Genomic DNA, 27334 nt, shown 5'->3' on the forward strand with positions numbered 1-27334 from the left:
CTTGGTCATCCGGGAGGAACCCGGCATCGAGCCACAACTCCTCCGCGTCGAGAGGAGCCAGCTGAAGTGGCTCGGGCATCTGGTTCGGATGCCTCCTGGATGCCTCCCCAGAGAGGTGTTCAGGGCATGTCCCACTGGCGGGAGGCCACTTTGTCTCTCGGCTGGCCCCGGAATGCCTTAGGATCCAGCAGGAGGAGCTGGTTGAGGTGGCTGGGGAGAGGGAAGTCCGTGGGCTTCCGTGTTAAAGCTGCTGCCCCGGCGACACGACCCCAGAGCAAGCGGAAGATGATGCATGGATGGCGTTCTCGGCAGCCACCCTCTGCAAACATGTTTTATGTCGTTTTATGTCGGTTGGCCCGCCTCCTCTAAGCTGTGGCCGTCCGTAACTTTTCTGTAGCCGAAGTATACTCATACCAACGATTTCGTTTTCTTCAATGGAGGAAAATTTTCGGGAGTTTCACCTCCTCCAGCCATCGTGCAGCACAGCTGACTCACTGACACTGAGCAACTACCGGTCGGGGAGAGTGAGCCTTGCAGCTGCAAGCGAGGGATTTCTCCTTGCATTTTTGGGACATAAAAAATAGCTAATACCGTTAGGACGGTATAACGGAAAAAAAATTGCAGTTTTGAAACCTTGACGTTTTCATACCACGGTATACCTTGAAGCCGGTAATCGGCAAATATCTCAATTAGACTAGCATTACTTTTGTACAAATTAAAGAATAAATATGAAGTGACCCGATATGTAGTCCTCCACATTATTGGCCATTCTGAAAGAAAAGCTGGAATCAGCTTCTGCTTTAATTTGATAGAGGTAGGTAAACCCTGGACTAATCACATGTCAATCACAGGCCTGATACAAAGCAGACAGACACTCACTCACGCCTCGCCGGCTATACTTGTTTTGGTACTTGAGCAAGAGGTACTGTGGGAAAACAATGCTAAATAATGTAAACAGTATACTAAATATACTTTCATCATATTGCAATGTCAAAATTTCCTCGTTTAATTTAAAGACAGAGTGCTGGGAGACTCCAGTGCCGTGATATTATGCACTCAGCCCTATTTTAACTTCAATTTAAACTACCAAATATATTGTAGGTCTTTGCCAAATGGCTGCAATAAATATTTCGTTTCACTGACCTGCACATGGTCCAGGAGCATGCCAGCCATCACCATGCCGAGCCCAGCCAACATATATGAAGGCATCACCTGGAGCCAGATCATCCTGGATGATTCTTTACGTGCTAAGATGGGTAACCCTTCCTCAACCATGATAGCAGCATTAGTGTGGCATTAAACGATGCACTCACTTTCACCATGCAGCCAACTTAAATCCCAATACTGATTAAATAGCGCTTCTCTGCACATGGTGTTTGATGACCAATTCTTCCTATCCTGGTTAGTCTTGGCTGGGTGTAGTCCACTTTCAGGCCAAAGTCCACTTGGATACACTCCAGCTTGCAATAAACCTGAACAGGATAAACAGCATAGAAAATTGAGAAATTGATTATAATTACTCTGTAGTATGTGTACAGTATGCAGGAGCAGAATTAGTCAAATGAGTTTATAATCACCACTTCATTTTAAGTGCACATACGCATTTTCACTTTCACACACAATCTCATAAAAGCTTTAGATCTTAATCTTGTTTATGTGGGATCTTAACTGTAAAAAGAAGTTCCATCAAATGCCATCGTTCTAGGAAGCCGTTTCAATTTTAAATAGTTGAAGTGCTGTATAATGAAAAGTTATTTCCTGAGATGAGATTTCAGACTGACAAGGTTGGTATCTTAAGAACATTTAAGCAGGACACAGGATTTTGACACTTTTGTCTGCAAGCCAGATCCCACAAACAGTAGAATACATTTTTGGGTCACGGAGCCCACATTTTCCCAGGTTGGAGAAATATCAACTCCTGTAACCCAATTATAACTGTTGGTCTTGCCTGTTTAATTCCTAAACCTAAACATTGTAGATATTGGTGATACATGGGAAATACAGTGGTATGAAAAAGTATCTGTACTTTTTGGAATTTCTCACATTTCTGCGTAAAATCACCATCAAATGTGATCTGAGCTTAGTTAAAATCACACAGATGTAAAAACCGTGTATGCTTTAACTACAAACACCCAAACATTTATAGGTTTTCTTATTTCAATGAGATAGCATGCAAACAATGACAGAAGGGGGAAAAAATAAGTAAGTTAGCCTCTGCCTAATGGGACTTAAAGAGCAATTGAAACCAATTTTTACCAAACATTTTAAGTCAGGCATGTGCCCAACCACTGATGAGTGGTTTAAAGCTGCCCTGCCCACTATAAAACACACACCTGGTATGAAATGTCTTGATGAAAAGCATTGTCTGATGTGCATCATGGCTCGGTCAAAAGAGCAGCCTGCGATCAAAAATTGTTGATTTGTATGAAACTGGGAAAGGATAGAAAACTATCCCTAAAAGTCTGGATTTTCATCAATCAGAGAAGTTTTTTTTTTACAAATGGAGAGAGTGGCACCCACACACTCTCTGCTTTCCCAAGGAGTGGCCATCCACCAAAGGTGATGCCAAGAGTTCAGCGCAGAATACTCAGTTAAAAAAAGAACCGTAGAGTGTCTGCTAAAGACTTACACAAATCACTTGCACAGTCCAATATCTCTCTGCACACATCAACTATATGTAAAACTATGGCCAAGAATGGTGTTCATGGGAGGACTCCACGGAGGAAGCCACTGCTGTCTGAAACAAAAACATTGTTGCTGATTTAATGTTCGCAAAAAGGCACTTGGACACTCCACTGACCTTTTGGCAAAATATTTTATAGACTGATGAAACCACAGCAGAATTGTTTGGGAGTAACACAATCTCATGTGTGGAGGAAAAATGGAACAGCTCACCAACATCAACACCTCATCCCCGCCATGAAGAATGGTGGAGGAAGCATCATGATTTGGGTCTGTTTTGCTGCCACGGGACCTGGGCAACTTGCAATCATTAATGGAAGAATGAATTCAAAAGTTCATCAGGATGTTTTGCAGGAAAACCTTTGGCCGTCATTCAGACAGTTGAAGCTAAAAAGTCAGAACAACCAAATACACATTCTGGAGTGGCCAAATCAAAGTCCAGACTTAAACCCCATTGAGATGCTGTGGCATGACCTAAAGACAGCAATTCATGCCAGACATCCCAGGAATCTGACTGAACTACAGCAGTCTTGTAGAGATGAATAGGCCAAGATTAGTCCTGATCGATGTGCTAGACTGATCTGCAGCTACAGGAAGCGTCTGGTTGAAGTTATTGCTGCCAAAGGGGGGGGGCACAAAATATGAAATGCAATGGCTCGCTTACTTATTTTCCCCCTTCTGTCATTGTTTGCACACTATACTTATTAAAATATGAAAACCTTTAAATGTTTGGATGTTTGGATGGTTTTAATTAAAGCAGAGTTTTTTTTCATCTATATGATTTTGACAAAGATCAGATCACATTTGATTGTGATTTCATGCAGAAATGGGAGAAATACCAAAAGGTTCAGATACTTTTTCATCCGACTGTAATTTAATGCGAACATATGTGGAGCCCAACCTAGTGAGTCATTACACTCTCCCTTCACTCCTCCCACCCTTTTCCATGATAACATTAGATCCCATGTCATGAGATAACATGAAATCAGTGCAGGTATTATTAGAGAAGGAAGGGACAGCCCATCACTATCTGCTATAAATATTCCTTCTACACCTCCCACCCCCTAAAGGTTTCAGGTTATATGCCTAGGGCTAAACTGAAAGTAGAAATCTATTACAGTTGTTTCGCCTGAGTCTGTTGTTGGACTTGATAACACTTCTATTTTCTATATTTGGTTGGTAACATATATTATAGTACATTTTACAGAAAATTGCTATATCCCAAGGAACACAACAAACTGAAGGAGTGTGAGCTGGAAAGGTTTGTCCATTCTTTAATACATTTATTTATGCAGCTGTTTTTTTTTAATGTTGTTCAAATGTTTCTTTGGTGCAAATGATGAACTAAAACTGGACATTTGTTGTTGTGCTTAAGTTAATTTATGTGGCAAACATGGACAAGCCCTGTGAGAAATGGAGATGCGACAACGCCTCTACGACGGGTGGTCCAGGATGGACGCCTACTCCCCGTTCCACCACCATTCGTTTTACCAAAGCTCAACCTTGCAAGGCACCAGTTCTGATCCGCCCCCCGGGCCCAAGGCCTCCAGTGGTGAAACATGACTCAAAAATCAGCTTGTCCACAGATCCCGCTACCAAGACAATCATGAGGAGAAGAGCTCAATCTCTTTGTTCACCTACGGAGAGGAGGAGAGTGCCTCGGAGCCAGCAGGTTCGCTTCGTAGACTCACTGGGCCTTGATTTAGAGGAAGTAAAGGTGTTCAAAATTAAAGAAAGACCCCTGATACCCCAACATGTTATATTCAGACTTTTGATGAGCTCTGAAAGGACGTTTGGGAAATCTTTGGAGCTGTCCTTGCCTCACTTTAAACCCTGCTTCCCGGAGAACCTGGCAGCTCAGCCCAACTTTCTGGAGCGTGTGCACACACAGGGCGTATGTCTCGAGCAGATTGTGTGCTCAGAGCTTGGGATTGCGGGCACCATACAAGTACTTAATTTAGACTATGAGAAAAAGGTCACAGTTCACTACACTTTTACAAACTGGAGAACAACCACAGATACAACGGCATCCTGGGTGTCAAGTGGGGCCAAAGGGGAATATGATGGTCCAGGGACAGACGTCTTCAAATTTCGTCTACCAGTGCCGCCTTTCATTTTGCAGCCAGGAGCTTTATTGGAATTTGCCATCTGCTATTATGTCAAAGGCTCAAATTATTGGGACAACAACAGTGGCTGCAATTACAAACTGACTTGTCATAGCTACAAAGTGACTGTTCCAAAAGAATGTGAGGACAGTATGCTGCATTTTACCTAAATCGCCACTTCAAGGCGCTATTGCATCTGCTTTATATGATCGTCACTGTTGCATTGCCGCAACATAGATACTGATACTGCCAAGATACTCTACTGAAAATGCACTGTCTGTAGTGGAAAGCACTTAGATGAAAAATATTTCCAGTTGAGACTGCTGTATACATTGCTATTAATCATATTTTTGTGCATTCTAATTTCATTTATTAGAATCAGCAAGGACGTACGTTTGCAAAGGGGCAGTAGGGACATACAGTGGGGCAAATAAGTATTTAGTCAACCACTAATTGTGCAAGTTCTCCCACTTGAAAATATTAGAGAGGCCTGTATTTGTCAACATGGGTAAACCTCAACCATGAAAGACAGAATTTGGGGAAAAAAACAGAAGATCACATTGTTTGATTTTTAAAGAATTTATTTGCAAATCATGGTGGAAAATAAGTATTTGGTCAATACCCAAAGTTCATCTCAATACTTTGTTATGTACCCTTTGTTGGCAATAACGAAGGCCAAACGTTTTCTGTAACTCTTCACAAGCTTTTCACACACTGTTGCTGGCATTTTGGCCCATTCCTCCATACAGATCTCCTCTAGAGCAGTGATGTTTTGGGGCTGTCGTTGGGCAACACGGACTTTCAACTCCCTCCACAGATTTTCTATGGGGTTGAGATCTGGAGACTGGCTAGGCCACTCCAGGACCTTGAAATGCTTCATAAGAAGCCACTCCTTTGTTGCCCTGGCTGTGTGTTTGGGATCATTGTCATTCTGAAAGACCCAGCCACGTCTCATCTTCAATGCACTTGCTGATGGAAGGAGATTTTCACTCAAAATCTCTCGATACATGGCCCCATTCATTTGTTCCTTTACACAGATCAGTCGTCCTGGTACCTTTGCAAAAAAACAGCCCCAAAGCATGATGTTTCCACCCCCATGCTTCACAGGGGGTATGGTGTTCTTCGGATGCAATTCAGTATTCTTTCTCCTCCAAACATGAGAACCTGTGTTTCTATCAAAAAGTTCTATTTTGGTTTCATCTGACCAAAACATATTCTCCCTGTCCTCTTCTGGATCATCCAAATGCTCTCTAGCTAACCACAGACGGGCCTGGACGTGTACTTTCTTCAGCAGGAGGACACGTCTGGTAGTGCAGGATTTGAGTCCCTGGCGGTGCATTGTGTTACTGATAGTAGCCTTTGTTACTGTGGTCCCAGCTCTCTGTAGGTCATTCACTAGGTCCCCCTGTGTGGTTCTGGGATTTTTGCTCCCCGTTCTTGTTATCATTTTGACGCCACGGGGTGAGATCTTGCATGGAGCCCCAGATTGAGGGAGATATCAGTGGTCTTGTATGTCTTCCATTTTCTAATAATTGCTCCCACAGTTGATTTCTTTACACCAAGCATTTTACCTATTGCAGATTCAATCTTCCCAGCCTGGTGCAGGTGTACAATTTTGTCTCTGGTGTCCTTCAACAGCTCTTTGGTCTTGGCCATAGTGGAGTTTGGAGTGTGACTGACTGAGTATGTGGACAAGTGTCTTTTATACCGATAAATGAGTTAAAACAGAGTGCCATTAATACAGATAACGAGTGGAGCCTCGTTAGACCTTGTTAAACCTCGTTAGAAGAAGTTAGACCTCTTTGACAGCCAGAAATCTTGCTTGTTTGTAGATGACCAAATACTTATTTTCCACTCTAATTTGGAAATAAATTCTTTAAAAATCAAACAATGTGATTTTCTGTTGTTTTTTTTTTCCACATTCTGTCTCTCATGGTTGAGGTGTACCCATGTTGACAATTACAGGCCTCTCTAATCTTTTCAAGTAGGAGAACTTCCACAATTGGTGGTCGACTACTTATTTGCCCCACTACCACCTATTCAGAATGCTCAAATTATCCCCGCCGACTTTAAAGCAAGCTTATTTGAATTATATAATAAGTTCTGTTATGCAGGTAATTTAGATTGTCTTCTCAGATGTTTGTATGGATAGAATTGACCCTACCAATATTAAGTGAATTATTTTCATTATGGTCCTTTTCACTCACTGAATGCGACAGTCCATTTTTCACCCCCCTCAAACGCACGTTTTGATTCTGATGACTTGACCCCACAATCACCCACACACTCCCAGCCCCGACAGAAATACAACATGTCCAATAACATGCCGCCTCATAAGCCCCCTTCAAAGAGGAGAGATAATAGAAGTTTTTTTCAGCCAGCAGCAGCCACTGTAGGTAACGTAAAAAGGTGGAGGTGGGAAACATATTACTAATTTTTCTACTGAAAGTCCGACCTGCATCAGAGTTAGCATAACATTAAACTGTGTGAATTTGTTAACTTGCAAAACTCGAGTAGGAAGCTGCTTAGCGAGAAGTGTCCTCCTGGATGTGTTTTTTACTGTAACTTTAATTAAATTGTGAGAAATGTAGTGAACCGAGGTTTACACCCTTTTCCTCAATTTCCTTTTTTATTTTTTATTTTTTAATGTGGTCTTAAAGCAGTAGTTTTTGAAAAGAAATGTTTGAATAAAACGGTGTATCAACTGAACCAATTCATATAACATTTAGTATAAGTCCAGTACTGTCCCCACCAATCTTAAGACCAAACCTACGCCTTTGTTAGAATGCACGATGGGATGAAAAATAATAAAAAATTCCACCGCCTCTTTGCAAATTTTTGACTCTCGTATTGTGTTAAGGTCAGAATTGACACGTCAAATTTTCATATGCAAAACTCAATGGTGCATTTGACATACCCAAACTTGAAAACAGGTCAATCTTGACCTGAAAACAATATACTGCAAAGGTTTAGTATTTTCAGGCCAAGTTAATTTACAGATCAAATTTAATTCACTAGCAAAAATGTGGACTGATTTCTATCACAAGACAAGGGTTAAAAGTCATTTGCTAAGTCAGTACCTTAGTCTAGTGACCTGTTGCACCTATTTAATGTGCGTGTGAGTGCACGGATAATCTCTTCATGAAGAGATAAACCTTAGTACCATATTTTTCGGACATAAGTCGCACATGAGTATAAGTCACACCAGCCTTAAAATGCCCAATGAAGAGGAAAAAAACATATGAGTCGCACCGGAGTATAAGAGGCATTTTTGGGGGGAATGTACTTGATAAAATCCAAAAATATAGAACAGATGTTGTTACCTCTAAAGGCAATTTAAAATAAAAATACAATAGAGAACAACATGTTGAATAAGTGTACAGTATGATAATGTTACATGATGCATGAACAACGAAATGCGAACGTGTCCGGTATGTTAATATAACATAGCTATTAAGAGTTATTCAGATAACTATAGCATAAAGAACATGCTAAAAAATTTACCAAACCACGAGTGTCACTCCAAAACACCAAAATAGCATGTGAAATGATAATATTGTGGTAATAATTTCACACATAAGTTGCTCCAGAGAATAAGTTGCACCCCCAGCCAAACTATGATAAAAACTACGACTTATAGTCCGAAAAATATGGTACATGTAATAAATTGATGTTGTTGGCTGATTTTAGACAAAACAATGAGGTCTGAATGATGTCGTTGAATCTTGTTTGTTGTTAGTGTTTACTTTGACAAACAAGGCTTGACCCCATTCTTTCTCCTGGACTTTGTGGTCAAATGTGTTTACTATGAGTGGTTCCAAGATTGGCCCTTCACCAGGAAGTTTCCAGCGTCGTGAGAGCCAGAGAAGTGTTGGGCATGCGACACCTTTTGGCCCCGGGGCAATATTTTCCTATCTGAATTTGAAACTGTAGTTGAATGACATGCATTAAACCTGACATATCATTAACATCACACGAGGCTAACTATAAAAAGTACTTATGATCAGAAAATTTAATATTTGAGAAACTGAAATCAGATCATTTGAACATTTTAAAATTAGTAATCTTAAAAAAAAAAAAAAAAGCACTTCCTTTCTATTTGGAATAAGCTAAGTTGGTAAGAACAATATGAGAAATCTTGTAGTGTTGCAATTTGACATTGAATTAACTGGCTACTTATGCTTTCCTGTCATGAACTCAAAGTTAAATAATTTATTTAGCTTTGCATATTAGAGAAGAGTATGCAACAAGACTTGATTGTAAAAGTACAGTACTTCTCACCTGTGAAAAAAGTGTCCGCGTACTTTGGAAAGAATGGCTACACCCGTCCCAATCCCTGAATTATCCCCTCATAACAGCTGTTTGCCTTTGTTTTTCAAAGTATATTGTGCTCACAACCAGAACGTGACAACATACCAAGGGCGTAGGTTTGCATTGGGACGGTAGGGACAAAACACTACCAACTTTTCAGGATGCTTAAATTGTTCCCACCAACTTTTAAGCAACTTTATTTGCATTAGATAATGTGTTCATTTATATAGGTCATTTAGATTGTCTTCCAATATGTTGTAATGATAGAATTGACCCTACCATTATTAAATGATTTATTTTCATTATGTTCAGACTTATATTTACCCCTTTTTACCTTGCTGAATGTGCCGCTCCATACTTTTTTTCCTCAAACGCATGTTTGATTAGCTGATGACTTGAGCTCCTCAACCCCCCCACGCAACACGCACACTCTCACAGTTCAGAAATAAAATGCATGTCCGCCCGCTTCGGAGAGGATGGATATTACTTGTTTTTTTTCCGGCCAGCTGCCACTGTAAGTAATAGAGTTGGCATTACCATTACGATAAACTGTGTGAACTTGCGAACCTGAGTAGGTAGCTGCTTAGGTACAGTAGAAGTGTCATCCTGTATGTGTTTTCCACTATGTTAACTATAATTAAAATGTGTGAAATATAGTAAACTCTGCTCAGCTGTAAGAAATGCAGTGAACCAAGGTTTACACCCTTCTCCCCAGTTTTCATTTTTATTTTACGTATGTGGTCCTACAGCAGCCCAAAGAAGCTTTCATTTTTTGTTGAGTTTATCTGTGCTTGTGGACAAAAACAGTAGTGTTAATCCTGAAGGAAGGCTTCATTTTTATTTATTTTTGTTATTCCGTGACTAAAACCGTTTCTGTTTAATTTCTATTTAATTTATTTAGAAAGACAAGACAATTTTGAGTTCTAAAAAGATTTTTTTTCCCGCATTCCTGCATACTTAACCCTAAAATGCCATATGTATCACATCTGATACACCTAAAATGTCATGATTTTGAGACTAATTCAAAATTTTGACATTTCTTTTCGGAAAAAAAAAAGGGAAAAAATGATAGATGCAAGTCAACACACGTATCTGCAGGTTCCATGAGTAAAACAAACAGGATTTAGCAAGGTTTATAGATATCTGAGTGCTTATTACACATATTCATTTTGATTTTTGTTTTTACAAATTTGAAAAAAAGGTTTCATTAGGACCTTATTTTTCAAATCTTGGGATTCTCTGATAATTGCTTCATATTGCTGGCATTAAAGGGTTAAGAGATGATTAACAATTTTGAATTTTTTTTTTTTTTTTTTTTCTAAATTTGTTTTGAAATATTGCAATTTAAATTTGCTAATAAAATCCAGAAATTTATTCTGGAAGTTTTCAAAATATTTCTTTAGTAGGTTTTGAAAACAAAGGTCTGAATCGAACGGTGTATCACCTGAACCTATACATATGAACTGCAAAAACCCATTTCCTTAAAACTGAAAAAAAGAATAACTTAAATTCCCTTGTTTTCAGTGTACTCTACTAGAAATAAGGGAAATTATCTGACAATGCTTCAAGTAAATTTTACTCCGATTTCTTGAAATAGAAATTGCCAGCTGAAAATAACAGGCTTATTTGAAACAAAAAGTTTGTATATTTAATCTTAAAAAAACTTGTTTGTCAGAAATGTTCGTAATTCAAGAATAGATATTGTTCAAAACATTATTTGAAAGCATTTTTTCTTGATTTAGGTTAAAAATGACCGACTTTTAGATGTATGGGCCTAATAAGAACAAATGTTAATGGTAATATCTACTAAAAGTATGTGGGAAATTCTGATTAATTTTTTTAACTAGCCTTTAAAACTCAAAACAAGATGAAAAAAAATTATTCAACTAGATTTTTAAAAAATTATCAGATTAAAAAGTGTAAAATTTGCAGTGTGAAAGTTAGTACAAGTCAATACAGATTTATTTTGCATTAATTATTTAGCCTATCAATTAATTCGGTTTTTATTGGTGAGAAATCAATCTGTTTGGTCTTATTAATGTTCTGTTCCCAGCAAAACATGTAATGCAGCCTATGCTGATATATCGTCCTTACCAATATTGAGACCAAATCTACGCCCTTGCAACACACCCTTTGCAGGAATTGTCATTGGCTTTGTCTGACATAGACAATGAAGTCATCTTGGGTGAGTCAACCAAATGTCAGATGATAAAGTATTTCCTCCGTTCTCTTATTGTCTTTAACTCTTTAACATCCCACAAAGCATGTTTTAAAACAGAAAAAGTGAGGAGAATGAGCCAAATGGGCCGTACAGGAAGAGAGTAAGTAGAGAGCTGCAGTGCAGCATTAATGTGATAAAGAGAGAAATTTGTGATTATTTAATTCTTCCCCATCTAATCTACAGTATTCAGTGAATGACTCCTGTTCAACTCCAGCCGTCATAGCAATTGTAAAATGCAAACTGCGTCTTGAGGTTTGCGCACATCAAATACACCTATTTCACTGTAAAATATTTTTTCTTAAATATTAGCATTAAAATATAATGTATGTGATATCAAAATTACACTGACCATATATGAGCTAATGAAGTAGAAAGAAAAGCATAGAACACCATAGGTACTCACCAGCATAAGATTGTTTTGCTGTATTGTCTTCTTGTTGTCTTATTATTGTGTTGTCTTACTTGTTTCACCAGCTACCAACAACTGCATTCTGGTCTTGCTGGGCGGCTCTGGCTTATTATGTAAAAGGTTTGTCCAGTACCTGTACTCCTATGCAAATTTTGTTTTGTGTTGCTTTGCTGGTATTTGGGGAGAACACAACAAAACCACTGTTTAATTTTTTTTGCGGGGATGATCGACATCTGCAGACTATAGGAGGATGTAAGTTAATGTTGGGTGTACAATATGGTTGACTCCGAGTAATGACACTTCTAATTGTCTGAAAAGCATACGCTCTGAATGACCAATGGCCAGCATCCATCCAAGGAAATTTAGGATAGCCCCTTTCCACGCACAAAAACACCTCAATCCATCCTAAGGCTCTACAGGTTTCTGGCTTTGCCCCAGCTAATGCCTGAACCATTACACTAAAGAGCGAGCTGTTTGTGTGACTGTACATGAAAAAATTTAACCCAAGCTGCCATCTGTACACTTTCTATTGCCAAGAGAACAGTGTGACTCACAAGAGAGGCTTTGAGAAAATGAAGTGAAAACGATCACAGCCAATTGAAAGTATCTGATTTGAGATGTTGCCATGCAAGATTTCATAGCATGTGATGTGATTTTTTTTCACCCACCATTTTTTCTGATAATGGAAAGGGACATTTGTTTATGATTCATAACTGATCTTTAAAGACATTATCACTTCACACGTGCTAATAATGACATTTTAAAGGTATGACATTGAAATAATAATTTTAAAACATAACAGAACGCCAACAGACAATCAAATGTTTTTTTTGTTTTTTTTTTGCAAATTGAAAACCTGTATTGTGCAGAGAATAAATAGTGCTTACAAAGGGAGGTTCTCTTGTACACAGACAAGGTTTTTGATTAAGAACATTGACATTGTCGATATGAAACTCATCATCAATTGAACCAGTGAGAGTCAGACACATTACGGCGAGGTGACATCTCAAACAAAAGTGGGATAGGGCCACAGGGCCACATGCACCTTTCCAACCCACCTCCATACCATTAGAAATAAGTATTTTAAAATAGTCAGTTTAAAAAAAAATCTCTGAGACTGTGAGTCTTCCTTTTCTCCCAACAAGATCATATAAAGGTCTGTGAGATGCTCCTGTGAGATCCTTCTGCCTGTCGTCCGTCTACTCGTGGCTCCATTTCCGAGAGACATAGCCTCCAAAGTTTGCTGGACCCAAATATCAGGACACCCACTGACTGTGGGCCGGTACACTGGAAGACTCTGTGCAAGGTCTTCACTGACTGAATCATATCAGCAACTCTTCACAGAAGAAACCTTGCTAAGGCCGGTGGAACCTGCAGAGGGGACAAAGAAAGGATGAGTGTGGGCTTACTCATTCTCATACTAGGGGTTCCATCAATCAGGAGCTCTATTATTAGCCCAAATGACTCAGGAAGCAGTCTTTGCTCAAGAAAAGGGTCTTGCGTAAGCACAACCCCAGATAATCCAGGAGCTTTCTACCACAAGAGATAGTCTTAAACAAGTAAAATATGAATATGCGCGAACTCTTCATTGCAGTGGTGTAAAACACAAACAATATCACAAGATAAACAGTAGGAACATTGGCACACAAACCTTGTCAGGTGTTTGCTTGAAGAATGGACCTCCATCTCCGTACTTTTGAACTCATTTAGTTCTTTACGGATGGCCGCCTGCAGGACGAAAGAGCGAATTAGCGTGAGTCCCTTAATGCAAGCTTCCGCTTTTACAGATTTTGAAAGTTTAACAATCAGGGGGTTACAGATTGTTTCAAAAGAGGTTAAGAAGGACATTATAAAACTTCAGAAAAGTATAACATTAAGAAATTGATATAAGAGAGTTACAGGGGAGGGAAATAATAAGCCAATACTTTTTCTCATTTGGATTGTAGGAGTCTCTTTGAGCTGACTTTGTGCAAGAGACGAGGTACAACAATGTGTTGCCTCTCAATTATCTAGTTTGTTATCTATTCTTTTCAAAAGGGACACGTGACATGTAATAAACATAATGAATGGGTGTGTACCGTGCATTACTAGAAAGTGGAAAAGCAGTGCAGTGTTAATTGTTGTCTCACTATATAAGAAGATCATTCTCACTGTTCTAAGCGGTTTGATAAGACACGATAATAACCTAAATAATAACCGATGTATATTAAAGTATAATTTACAGACCCTTAATAGTGGTACTAGCAAAGGTGTATGGAAAATTTAATCCATTTTATTTTCATAATAAAGTTGAATCAATCTATTATTACAGTATTGACTAGTATTCTTCTAGAAGTTTTCTTATTCACTCCAACCCAAGGGCGTATTTTTGCATAGGGACGGGTGAGACATAACACTACCAACTTTTCAGGATGCTCAAATTGTCCACACCAACCTTTAAGCAACCTTATCTGCATTATATAATGACTTCAGTTGTATAGGTAATTTAAGATTGTCTTCCCATATGTTGTAAGAATAAAATATACCCTAAAATTATTTAGTGAATTGTTTTCATTATGTTCAGATTTACATTGACCCATTTACACTTGCTAAATGTGCCAGTCCATTTTTACGCACGTTTGATTGGCTGATGACTTGACGCCCCTCCCCCAATAAAATATGCCACCTCCTCAGCCCTCCTTGAAGACGAGGGATATTAGAAGTTATTTTCTGCCAGCAGCAGCCACTGCAAGTAATGTAAAAAGACGTTAATTTTGTGGAGATGGGAACACACCACTAATTTTGCTACTGAAAGTCTGACCTGCATCAGAGTTAGCATAACATTAATCTGTGTGAATTTCTCAAACTCGAGGAGGAAGCTGCTTTGAGAGAACTATCCTCCTGTATGTTTTCTACTGTTAACGTAAATTAAACTGTAAGAAATGTAGTGAACCAAGGTTTACCCACTTCTACGCAGTTTTTATTTTTATTTTATTTATGTGGTCTTAAAGCAGCCCAAAGGAGCTTTCATTTTTTGTTGAGTTTGGCTGTGTTTGTGGAAAAAAGCAGTAGTGTTTTACCTGAGGGAAGGCACCATTTTTATTTATTTTTGTTATTCCCTGACGATTTTATGATATTTAATTTATTTAGACAATACTGAGTGAGATTGGCTGGCAACCAGTTCAGGGTGTCCCCTGCCTACTGCCCGTAGTCAGCTGTGATAGGCTCCGCGACCCTCGTGAGGAAAAAGCGGCATGGAGAATGAATGAATGAATGAATTTTGAGTGATCAAATTTTTTCTTTTTTTTTGTTTTTTTTTTGCATTCCTGGATAGTTAAGAGATGATTAATAAGTTTGTATTTCTTGTGTATGTTAATAGAATTTGTGTTCAAATATTGCAATTTAAATTTGCTAATAAATCCAGACAAGTCAATACAGATTTATTTTCCATAAATCTTTTAGCCTATCCATTAATTAGATTCATATTGTCGAGAAATGTAGCCCTGATCGCCACTCTTCCAATCTGTTTGGTCTTATTAATGTCCCGTCCCCAGCAAAAAGTGTAGGCTACATGCAGGTTACGATGTTACAGTATATCGTCCCGACCAATACTGTGACCAATCCTATGCGCTCTTCCCAACATTAAAAAATATGGTTGTCTGGTCAATGCCAACTTGCGTACATGTACTGTACTTTTAGATAGGCATTTAAAATTGAATTTCATTTCAGGAAATAACTAATAAAGTGTTTTGCAGGTACCTTGTCAGCAGCTGATAGTCTGGTCCATGGCTTGTCTGCCCGCCTGTCATAGTCCTGAGCTTTGGCCACTTCCACATAGTCACTGAAACGAATGAGAATCTTTCTGTCCCGCAGCTCATCCACAGTTGGTCGCTGGTTGAGCTGTACAAACACAAATCAGGGACAAAGCACTGTTAATGCTCTTTAGTTAGTTTTTTTTGGGGGGGGGGGGCAGTTTTTGTCTTTGAGGCCTCACTATGTTATCTAAATATGCTAATCTGAGTCAAAAAATGTTAAAAAAAAAAAAAAAGAATAAAAATGCAACTACATACCTTTCTGTTTAAGCGTTGTTTTATTTCTCGTCTTTCCTCTTGTTCAGTCTGGTCATTTCTTTCTGTTGACAACAAAGAAAAATTGATTTTTGGACAACATATTTTGCTCAAGTAGTAGTGACCACTCTTGTAGAGAAGTCTTCACAATGTTGTAACTGCGGAACTGGTTTCACTGACTACAAAATCAATATTACTTCAGTGAAAATTACTGAGCAAGAGTGGAAAAGAGAGAACGGCATTTATTGTACACAATTTGAACTCATAATTATTTATCTTTCCCCTCCTTCTCAACACACGCACATATTTAGGACTGCTCCACAGTCATGGTCTTTACTGCCACAAGACCCTGGCAATGCTTTAATTTATATGTGCAATACATGTATATTTAACTTTTATATGGCGGAAAACACAGAAAAGGCTGAAAAAGCAGTTTCTGCTCTCGCACCCCTCTATAAAATAAACCTCTGTATTTTAGGCCAAAAGCACTGTTGTGTCTGATAGAACAATATGTCAATATGCTACCATAGCATTAAGTCCCCGAATTATTTTTAATTTGTCCGTTTTACCCTGAAAACCCCCGTTTACAGACGTCACGCGACCGCTTTTCTTTCAACCCAGCCATAAAAAGAAGGTAAGTAATGATATTCATTATTCGAAATGTCTGTCATTTTTAGCTTAGAATCATTAATTGTTGTCTAATATTTCATTTAAGAAAAAAAGACTTTAAAAAAATATTTACTCACATATTTTAAAGTTTTAAACAAATTACGTCACAATGAAAAAATTGGCGTCGGTAAAAAAGTCACGGCTATCTACCTCATAACTATCACTTAATTGTTTTTTTTTTTTTGTTACTGTCGCATTTTCCCCAATAGTTTAGATGATAAATAATCGATCCAAACAAAGAAAATTGAAAAAAAAATTTTTAAAGGGTAACTATATGAAAAGGAAAATCTCGATTACTCCTTGACGTCTGCAATTTCTGCATCGCGACCCTTGTTATATTATCGTGTTTCACCCATAAAATCCCGAAAAAAATCTAGCTTTGGCAATTTACATCTGTGTCTTGATACTCGATGATACATTCTATATGGAGTTTTTGGATCGAAACAAGGTAAGGGCGCGATAACATCTCGTTAAAATCATGGCGTCTTTAATTCTGCTCTCGCGTGCTCACACCTCCAGTTAGGGTTTTGCTTTTTAAAAAAATTTTTTTTTTTTTAAATGCGCTCCTGGTCAAAATTTTTCTTTCGTCAGAAAACTGACATTTTAAGCTTTCCAATGATGTATCACACGTGCAAATCAGACAATTTTGAAATTTGGCCATATTGGGGGTCTCAGAGCGGAACTTGAAGTCACCTACAGTGGGGTAAATAAGTATTTAGTCAACCACTAACTGTGCAAGTTCTCCCACTTGAAAATATTAACGAGGCCTGTAATTGTCAACATGGGTAAACCTCAACAGACAGAATGTGAAAAAAAAAAAAAAAAAAACAGAAAATCACATTGTTTGACTTTTAAAGAATTTTTTTTTTGCAAATCATGGTGGAAAATAAGTATTTGGTCTATACCAAAAGTTCATCTCAATACTTTGTTATGTACTCTTTGTTGGCAATAACGGAAGCCAAACGTTTTCTGTAATTCTTCACAAGCTTTTCACACACTGTTGCTGGCATTTTGGCCCATTCCTCCATGCAGATCTCCTCTAGAGCAGTGATGTTTTGGGGCTGTCGTTGGGCAACACGGACTTCCAACACCTTCCTCACCCCGTCGTGTCAAAATGATAACAAGAACGGGGAGCAAAAATCCCAGAAGCACACGGGGGGACCTAGTGAATGACCTACAGAGAGTTGGGACCACAGTAACAAAGGCTACTATCAGTAACACAATGCGCCGCCAGGGACTCAAATCCTGCACTGCCAGACGTGTCCCCCTGCTGAAGAAAGTACACGTCCAGGCCCGTCTGTAGTTCGCTAGAGAGCATTTAAATGATCCAGAAGAGGACTGGGAGAATGTGTTATGATCATATGAAACCAAAATAGAACTTTTTGGTAGAAGCACAGGTTCTCGTGTTAGGAGGAAAAAGAATACTGAATTGGATCCGAAGAACACCATACCCACTGCGAAGCATGGGGGTGGAAACATCATGCTTTGGGGGTGTTTTTCTGCAAAGGGACCAGCAAGACTGATCTGTGTAAAGGAAAGAATGAATGGGGCCAGGTATCGAGAGATTTTGAGTGAAAATCTCCTTCCATCAGCAAGGGCATTGAAGATGAGACGTGACTGGGTCTTTCAGCATGACAATGATCCCAAACACACTGCCAGGGCAACAAAGGAGTGGCTTCGTAAGAAGCATTTCAAGGTCCTGGAGTGGCCTAGCCAGTCTCCAGGTCTCAACCCCATAGAAAAACTGCGGAGGTATTGAGATGAACTTTTGGTATCAATCAATCAATCAATCAATCAACTTTATTTGTATAGCACATTTAAAAATCCGCCAAGGAGACCAAAGTGCTTTACATAGCATAACACAGCAAAATAAGTCAACTTTGAAAGATAAAACAAACACATAAAATAGAATAAATAAAAGACGAGGTCATAAACTGTCATAGCACATTAAAAGCTGAAGAAAAATAAAATGTTTTAAGGCGTGATTTAAAATCCGTAAGTGAGGGGGCCTGTCTAATAGTAAGTGGTAATTGGTTCCACAGCCTGGGCGCCATCACCGCAAATGCAAGGTCACCCCTAAGCTTCAGCCTTGATCTTGGGACTACAAGAAGCAGGTGGTCAGCTGATCTGAGGGTTCTGGTTAGACTGTAAGGCTGAAGCAGTTCTGACAGATATGGCGGCGCAAGATTATTCAAACATTTAAAAACAAATAATAATATCTTAAAGTGTATTCAGTAATGTGTGATATTGACCAAATAATTATTTTCCACCATGATTTGCAAATAAATTCTTTAAAAATCAAACAATGTGATTTTCTTTTTTTTTTTTTTCCACATTCTGTCTCTCATGGTTGAGGTTTAACCATGTTGACAATTACAGGCCTCTCTAATATTTTCAAGTGGAAGAACTTGCACAATTAGTAGTTGACTAAATACTTATTTGCCCCACTGTAAGTGTTTTCCGTCATATTTAAAACTGTCTCTTATCTGCATCTTTTTTTGTATCCGTTTTTAACATGTATATTTTAATATTGTTTTAAAATGTCATTACCATCCGAGCCATTGCATCGTTATCTCTTGCTGATGAAAAGCATTAAGACAAATAAAGTCTGTCTAAGTCTAAATATTGTATGACAATGCAATGCACTTAACTGAAGCAATTCCTATTAGGTTGAGTGGTGTGATGTGCTTGTGGAAGAAGAATGTGGGACTTGGCTGGCACAAACAGCTGTTTACAGGCTCACAAGTGGCCAGTCTGATTTAAGATACTGCTAAGCACATGTGTTGAGCGGCTTCATGCCTTGCATATAAGTTCCCTCAACTTTCAATATCTATGGTAAATGGTGTTATACTTATATAGTGCTTTTCCACCTTTCAAGGCGCTCAAAGCGCTTTACACTATCTCGCCATTCACCTACTGGTGACACAGCACCAGGAGCAACGTGGGGTTCAATATCTTGCTCAAGGATACTTAGGCGAGTTTATCAGGGCGAAGAATCAAACCCACAACCTCTGGGTTAGGGGACAACTACTCTACCACTGAGCCACGCCACCCCACCTCTATCTCTCAGCACAAAACAAAAAAAGTTGTATTTAAGTACACGTGTGCAACCCTTGGGAAATACATACAATAAATACTATTCTACAATGCATGAATGGATAAAACCATTTCTAAAAGTAACTTTCTAGAGTCACATTAGTATGTGTAGCCTTCTTATTCGCACAACATTAAATGGTATTTGTCAGGTTTAAAGTTTCTCAGTTTCTCTAACATATCTGTTGGGTTGTTTTCATTTGTATATCTAAAATAAAACACTTGTCAAGATTTTTGCATGGATATTTTTTTTTTCCTAAACAGATGCAAGTTTTAGCATGTTGTAATGAATCTGAGATTCATTTTTAGAATATAGTCCATTCGTTTTTAATACATCAAAAACAGAGCTTCATTACATTCATTTTTAACCCTTTCATGCACTAGCTGTGGTTTTTTAAAAACTCAGCTTTACTGAGCACTGTACAACTAACTGGCTAGATGTCAAATTAACTTTGACTAGGAAGGGCGAACGAACATTCTTCCCTGTCAAAATGACTTGGAAGTCTAGTGCAGGCACTGAAAGATGAGATTCACAGCCAATCTTCCCAGTTCAAATTGGACTTCTATCACCGTCAATGGCATGTAATGAGTTAACTTCTATGAAAAAAAATGAACTGTAGTGTTACTTGGGCCTGTACCCAGAGTGTATTCATTTATTTATACCTTTTAATTTCATTATTTTAGTTTTTTATTAACATTGTATTAATTCTAGGAGTGGGAACCTCTTGGTACCTCACGATATGATACGATTTGCGATACAAAGCTTACGATAACGATGATATCACGATAAGGCGATACAACGATTATCGATACATTCTGAAGATAATTAGACAAAACAACTAATAATCAGAAAAACAAGCTACTGTTGTGAATTGGATTGAGTTTATCCAGAGTAGACATCCAATCCATTTGAACTGGGAGGGTGGCAGCGAATGAACGAATGTTCATTCGCTGCCATCCCTCCCACTTCAAATGGATTGAACGTCTATGGCTGTCAGTGGCAGCTAATGCTAGGCAACAAGGTAATTTCGGGGTATTTCAGATCATTACCTTGTTGATTTTCAGTCACTTCCTTTTGATTTTGGGGCACATTATGAGTCACTTCTTTTTGGGTTACAGAACAAGAAGTGACCCAGGAATCTCCCAAATGAATAGGCAGTGACTCAACAGGAAATGACCTGTAAATACCCTAAAAATGAACAGAAAGTGAACTGTAAATGGCTTGAAAATCAGAAAGAGTGACTGCAAATGATCTGGTTTCGAATATATGAACATTCATGCGACCCTCCCGGTCTAAATGGATTGGGCGTCGAGCTCCATCAATGGCAGTCATAGACATTAAACTAAGACAGTATTATGTGGTGATTTTAGTAGCAACTTGTTGGTTCCTTTTTTTTTCTTTTCTTTTTTAAACATTGACACTTTTTTAAAACGATATCTCGATTCTTGGCAGGGGCATATCGATAACCTTTTGGGATACAAAGTATCACGATATATCACCATTTCGATTGTTGGTCACACTCCTAATTAATTCATCCACTCAATTTTTATCATTATATAAAAATAATATATATATATATGTTTTTTAAATACACAATACTAATTGCTAATATTTAGTTAAGTTAATTAATTAATTTAAGTTTATTTTGAATGACCAAAAATAGTCACTTGCCCTATAAAAGGTTAAAGTTCTTTTTTTTTATTACATTCATATAGAACTAAAGCAACTTTTGAATAGCTGTCCACTGTAGTGACCACCGGCCCTGAGGGGTTAATTATGTTTATTCACACGAGACTCTGACCACCAACCCTGAGGGGTTAATTATGTTTATTCACACGAGACTCAAAACTTTGAATATAAGTTTGAAACTTACGCTTTAAGATGTTCCGACTCTCCAGCTCCTCCACCGCAGGCCGTTGGCTGAGCCTCCTGCGAAAAAACACCAAAATCACGTTTTGGACCATTTTGCCGCTGGTCGGTCTCTCAGTTCAAGCTGCACTTTCGGTGTGTGCGTCTCCTGCGTGCACAGTTCCAAGAGCCGCACATCCACGCGTCCTCTGAACTGCACCTCACTAGGCTCTTGGAGTGTTTAGGAATCCACATTGGAGCAAACACAGAAAGCGAGTGTTACATTACTCTTCCAGTTCACTTTAGAAGAAAACTCTTGAGCAATTCCCCTTTCAAGAAGTTTTGTTTAATATCCCAGGGACAAGGAACTTGAGTAAAAGAGAGGTTGTTTCCCAGTGCATGAGTGACTGGGGATGCTGATGCGTTCTGAGCTGAGTGCGTGAGCGCAGCACACGATGCCTCCTTTGTAGCACGCTGGGGAGGGGTGGGACACGCACACATACGCACGCGCTCTCTCGCAGGCATGCACATGCTCCTCTAGGCATGTGTTGCAGTACATCATATAACGAATCAATAGATGCCAATGGAAACATAATGGAATGGTGGTGGGGAATGATGACAAATCTGAAGGCTCATGACTTTGGAGGTTCACACTCCACTAAGTGACATTCTTGTTTGCCACTTTGGACATTTTTTTTCTTGTGTTGTCCAAGTGATTACTAATCACTGTCCAATAACAACAGTATGTATAGCTTGTGTGCCAAAATGCAAAAGATCACGTGAAGAAAACACAACTGTGATACTAGGTCAGTTGTTAAACATGACCTTTCAACAAACCCAATCTATACCAAGATTCATGAGTCAGCATTCCACGTCACCTGAACTTTAGCATTACACACAATGTGCTAGATTAAACTATTGTTTCAATGAAATCACATCACCACACGATGAACTCAATTTGAGTGAAACCTAGGTCCACAAATGGCAGTTCCCTAACAGATAGGTTCAACATTGTTTCGCTTCACAAACTATAAGGCTAACAGAGCATCTACGGCGAGATGTCATTTGTGCTTTTATTCCAATGTTTCCCGTCCAGATTTATTATTTTTTTACATAAAAGTGGATTCAGTTCAGTATGACTTAAAGGGATCCACGAATTGAAAGACTTGTAGTTCTTAAAAGATTAACTTTATTATAAGTTAAAATAATTTCATATTAAAACCCCTTTTGATGTTATCGTTTTTATACAATTTATAAATTAGTTTAACTAGTAGGTCGCCATTGCTGTCACCGCCCGTGACATCACATGTTTACCCTGCCTCGATTCCAGAGCATGACTCTCGCGAGATAAACATGTCATCTGTTCAACCCTTTCAATTTGAACCCGAGAGGAACATTAATGAGCATGACAGCACTGTTGATATTTCACAAATGACCAGCAAAAGCTAATTGAACAGGAAAGAAGGGATGAGACGAGACAAGAGTATGACAAAACCGACGTTCTGCCAAAATGTGCCACACCGGCGAAACGTCTAATAGAGGCAAATTTGACACCCAAAGTACTACCGTGCGCTTTCAGCTTGTTTTGTTTAGATTCATACAGACAGAAGATACTAAAGATGCCTTAAGAAAATACTTAAACGTAGTAATATAAAATAAGGGTGGTTTAAATACGCTACGTGACTAATGGGGTCAACAGATCAACAATCTTCTTTAAAGTTACCACAAGAAAACACAATGCTTAAAAGTATGAGAGAGAAATGCATACAAAAAGTATTTTGAAGCAATGAACAGGTAATAAAAGATTCAATAAAAACACAAATAGTAAGTACTCGCCGCTTTTAACCGATGTGCGCATGTGCTGGACATCTCGCCGCGTAGGAAGGAATTGCACAACACCGGTAGAGTTTGCCTAGTGACAGTGACAATCTACGTCATAAAACATGGCACCCTCTGTAGGTCAAAACATGTACTAAATATTATAGATTTTTCAATCAATAGCAATATTTTATGTGTTTCTAATAACATATTTTAGTAAAAGAGAACAATTGTGGCTTATTATAGCCTACAAGTCTTTAAGTCTGAGGTTGCCTTTAAATAAAAATCACCTTAAATCCTTACAAACGGGCTTTTTTGGGGTGGGTCGGTCACGGTGTCTTGTTCAAGGCAAGAGATCTATCAAGAAAACTACATTCACAATAGTAAGCACTTTCTTTTTATTTGGTAGAGGGGAAAAAACACATCTATGGGTATAACATAAACCTAGTTTTGGACTGTGTGAGGGCATGCAACCACACACAGAGCAAGGTAATGAAGTGGCTTTTAAGTATTTTCAAACCTTGCTTGCATCATGTGCATAATATCTAAATATTCCGCATAGCACTTGATGTCCTCAGATAAAAATGATCATAGCTTTGCATGTTCTTTTTAAGTGAAGTAAAATCTTTTGAACCCAAAGACATACGCAGTTGAATTGATTTCACATAATTCATCAGACTCTAGGGTGCCATAAATGGGGATGGGCAGTAGGCAAGATGAAGATTCTCAGGGTCCATGACGAAAGCAGGGGCCTAGAAAATTGCATTTTCAATGAGTGGAATTCATGTTTAGAGGTGAAATATACTTGGCTCCCCTGATTTAAACGTACCATCATTTGCGTTTGCTTCAGGATAACAGCTACAGTACTATCGTTAGATTAGATCAGACTGGCAGGGGTCAGTCTAACAAAGGATGTACAAGAGCAGGTAATTAAATAAAATCTTGTGTTGATGTTTTTACTCATTAAAACTACGCAACAGTGCAAAATATTTAGTGTAGATGTGTTGTGTTTGGAGATAAATTGGGAAATTATGTTGTATTTTGAACAACTAAGTTCCCTCTGCATCACTTCCTTTGATTCCAGAGTACATGGTGAAAATTCTGCATGTGTCAACCTTCCATATAAATCAGTGGAAATTCTACTAAAATCACTGCTGTGGAAAAAATACAAAATCACAGATGTGACTTCAGCTGACGAGTAATTTTCTCCACTGTTCTGAGTTGGGGGTGGGGGAGTTGGACAGCACCTTGAACAAATATCTAAAATAAGCTTTTGCAGGCTCAGCTGTGACTGGGACCACTGAGGGCTTACAAAACACACGCACAGAGACAACATATTGAAAGAAGAGGTTAGACAAAACTAAGTGGCGCCAAGCTATAAACTGCGGTACCTCTTATGAGTGAATTGAAAGACTAATCACCACATTGAACACATTTATGTTCTCTATATAGTAATCAATAAACATGTCAACAAAACATATTCCCACGCACAACAAGACTGAGTCAGACTCTTTCTGTTGATCCAAGTAATCCTTACGGGGTTTTAGTCACAAGCTCCTGCAGCGATGTGTGCTTCACAAGTATTCACCCACTCTATTTGGTTAGAGGTAAAAGCTCCCTGTTTGTTAAATGAACTCACTATCATGTCAGAGGAATGAGCTGTCGAGAATGGCAAAGCCTGATGCGAATGTCAGGCCATTGCGAGTGGAGGAGAGCAGGATGATTCAGGCTGCTTTTGCCCACTGAGGTGTGTCCTAATGCCGCGCTCTTTCCTCCTCACTAGCACAGCCTGAGGACAGGGGGGGGCGCCCTTGGAAGCAGACCAGCCTTGGTGATGCAGGGCATGAGGGGTAGTTTTGGTTGAGATGCCAGAAAAAATTAAGGAAATCTCTTTCATCACAGCCTACCAAGCCCACCAAAGCTCAACTGTTTATGCAACTTCTATGCCAAAACTGATTACCTGGAATTCTTCTATTATTAGGTCATAGATCTAATGCATTGCATGAAGGAGTTTGTGCTGAATGGTGCTCTGATATTTGCAGTATTTTTTTTTGCATTAACTTCTGTTTCATCATGAAAAACTCAACTGAAATGTTCCTGGAGTTCCCTCTCCACCAAAGGTCGCACTCCATGACAGGAACACATTCAAAGACCAAGTTATGAAATGTACAAATCAATTCTTAATCCAGACTGCTGTTTTAAGCTTAGATGTTTGCCCTTTATCTCAGGACCATAGATAGAGTGCAGATCTTTGGCAGTCCAATATCCCACTGGGAGCAATGTGTGAAGGTGACTTCAAATAACCATGTTCAGCTTTGAACATGTTCCCAGTTGACGGAATGACAATGTCATGTGCAGCATTTTAAGTGCACATGAGTTCAATTTACATTGGAACATCACAATTTTGATGCGCTACAGTGGTATAACTGGCAAACATTTCATCAAACAAAATAAGGTTGAAATATGTTCGATGTTCTACCAAAACCAGGCGCTTCTTGCAGGAGTGTCCAAATTAGATATGACGTGTAAAAGTAATGTGTGTCTTCTGCTCTTAGGCAGAGTTTGAATTTTGGGGCAGGGGGGGCTCAACATGTTAATGACCCCGAAATGCAGTGTCAACAATAAAATTAACTAACAAGAATATTTATAATAACAAGTTGAAAATGAGCATTTTTTTGTTTCCCATCATTCTTGAGGGGAATTCTAAATCAGGCTGCTTAGGACAGGTATACTTTTCGACAAGATCATCATCCATTGAATATGGTACGCCCACCGGTGTCGTGCCAGTATAGTTAGCACCGTCAAAAATTGTATCCCCTAGGCGGAGGCACTGCACTGCACTGATTTGCTTGATTTCAATGTTTTGGTGATGTAGTTATGTACGAGGTTTTGAAACATGGCCCATCCATCAAAAAAAAAAAAAAAAAAATTCTGTAGTATAACGTAACATCCGTACTAAATGTAAAAAAAGGCAATATTTTACTGTTTTACTTGTAGGATGACCTACTGTATAACTTATTACTGTAATTGAAGTCCTGTATAGTATCCTCAGTTTAATAAACGTCAATGTCCAAAATAAATAACTGTGGTTCTTTTCTGGCCTTAATTAATTGTTTAAGTCGACATAACTCATAGCATAACTCATGTGTGTGTGCGGTCGCGGCCAGAAGATACAATTTTTCACAGGGGGTAATTACATTGGCAAGACACCACTGTTGGCTCTGTTGTACAATTAGCGTCTTTAGTGGGGAAAATTGAAACTACGCACATCATTTTGGCGGTGCTCTCTGGCCTTTTCATGGTCCACATTTTCAATCCTTGGCTCTTGCTCAGTAGTTGTTGTTGTCGCTTTTGAAAGCTTAGGTTTGAAAAAATACGTATATCCATCTTGCCTCTTCGGGTGGTTTTGGCTAAGCAAAGCAAATGACAGTCTAAGGTGCTAGTCACATGATCTGGTCAAAAAATAATTTTGACCCATTATAAAAATGTGTTTTTGTTCATTTCATTCATCTTTGTAGTTTGTTGTATTGCTTTACAACTTTTATAGACAATATTTTAATGGAAAACTCAATTTAAACTTAAACTTAATTTTAAAATCATATATAGGAAAGTAAATTACATGCAATGACACTTTCATGGCACCAGGGGGCCCCCCTTAAACTCTGCGTATGCTGCCGCTGTTTTGTTTTTGGTAGTCCATGTAAATTTTGTCTTAGGCTAGGTGCGTACCGCAGGTCTTAATGCAAAAATCCGATTTTTTTGTCAGATCTGTTTTTTTGGCGTGACCGATCAGACTGCCTTTCCCAAAAGCCGTGTTCAAGGCAAGCTAGGCGCTAACGCACAGCTGCACCGCGACTGTAGCGCCCTGTCTCTATCGCTCTTTGATGACGTAATTGCTGCATGAATTCCGATTTGGAAGACTTAACAGTTCTGGCCACCGCAACATTCTGGAAAAGTGTGGCCCAGATTGGATTTAAAGTAAACCACATACGAAAGTGACCGAGATTGGATTTGAAATGGTGAAATAAAAAAATAATTTTAAAAAATTTAAAACAAAAAAAAAACAAAAAAAAAGAACCTTGTAATCACTATGCAATATTGGATTATTTCTGTGTCCTAAGGTATACTGGG

At 38.7% G+C, this 27334-nt stretch overlaps 2 protein-coding genes across 3 annotated transcripts in view; one reads left to right on the top strand and one right to left on the bottom strand.

The window, feature by feature from the left end:
• The first annotated feature begins 4075 nt into the window (after positions 1-4075).
• ppp1r3db (protein phosphatase 1, regulatory subunit 3Db) lies at positions 4076-4957 on the top strand. The gene has a single exon (XM_057845638.1). The coding sequence runs from the start codon at positions 4076-4078 to the stop codon at positions 4955-4957; it is 882 nt and encodes a 293-aa protein (XP_057701621.1).
• A 6764-nt stretch (positions 4958-11721) lies between these two features.
• The window catches only part of phactr3b (phosphatase and actin regulator 3b), a 57964-nt gene continuing 42351 nt past the window's right edge, over positions 11722-27334 (bottom strand). The window contains exons 9-13 of one of the 2 annotated variants that reach the window (XM_057846337.1): positions 21411-21466; positions 15778-15839; positions 15467-15607; positions 13380-13456; positions 11722-13099 (exon numbers count right to left, since the gene is read on the bottom strand). In XM_057846337.1, coding sequence (XP_057702320.1) covers positions 13084-13099; positions 13380-13456; positions 15467-15607; positions 15778-15839; positions 21411-21466 — 352 coding nt within the window. In that variant the 3' untranslated portion in view covers positions 11722-13083. The remainder of the gene's footprint in view (positions 13100-13379; positions 13457-15466; positions 15608-15777; positions 15840-21410; positions 21467-27334) is intronic. The other variant, XM_057846338.1, reaches the window with a different exon arrangement.

The sequence above is a fragment of the Corythoichthys intestinalis genome, chromosome 9 (assembly GCF_030265065.1).
Source record: "Corythoichthys intestinalis isolate RoL2023-P3 chromosome 9, ASM3026506v1, whole genome shotgun sequence".
In the NCBI taxonomy this organism is placed as follows: Eukaryota; Metazoa; Chordata; class Actinopteri; order Syngnathiformes; family Syngnathidae; genus Corythoichthys; species Corythoichthys intestinalis.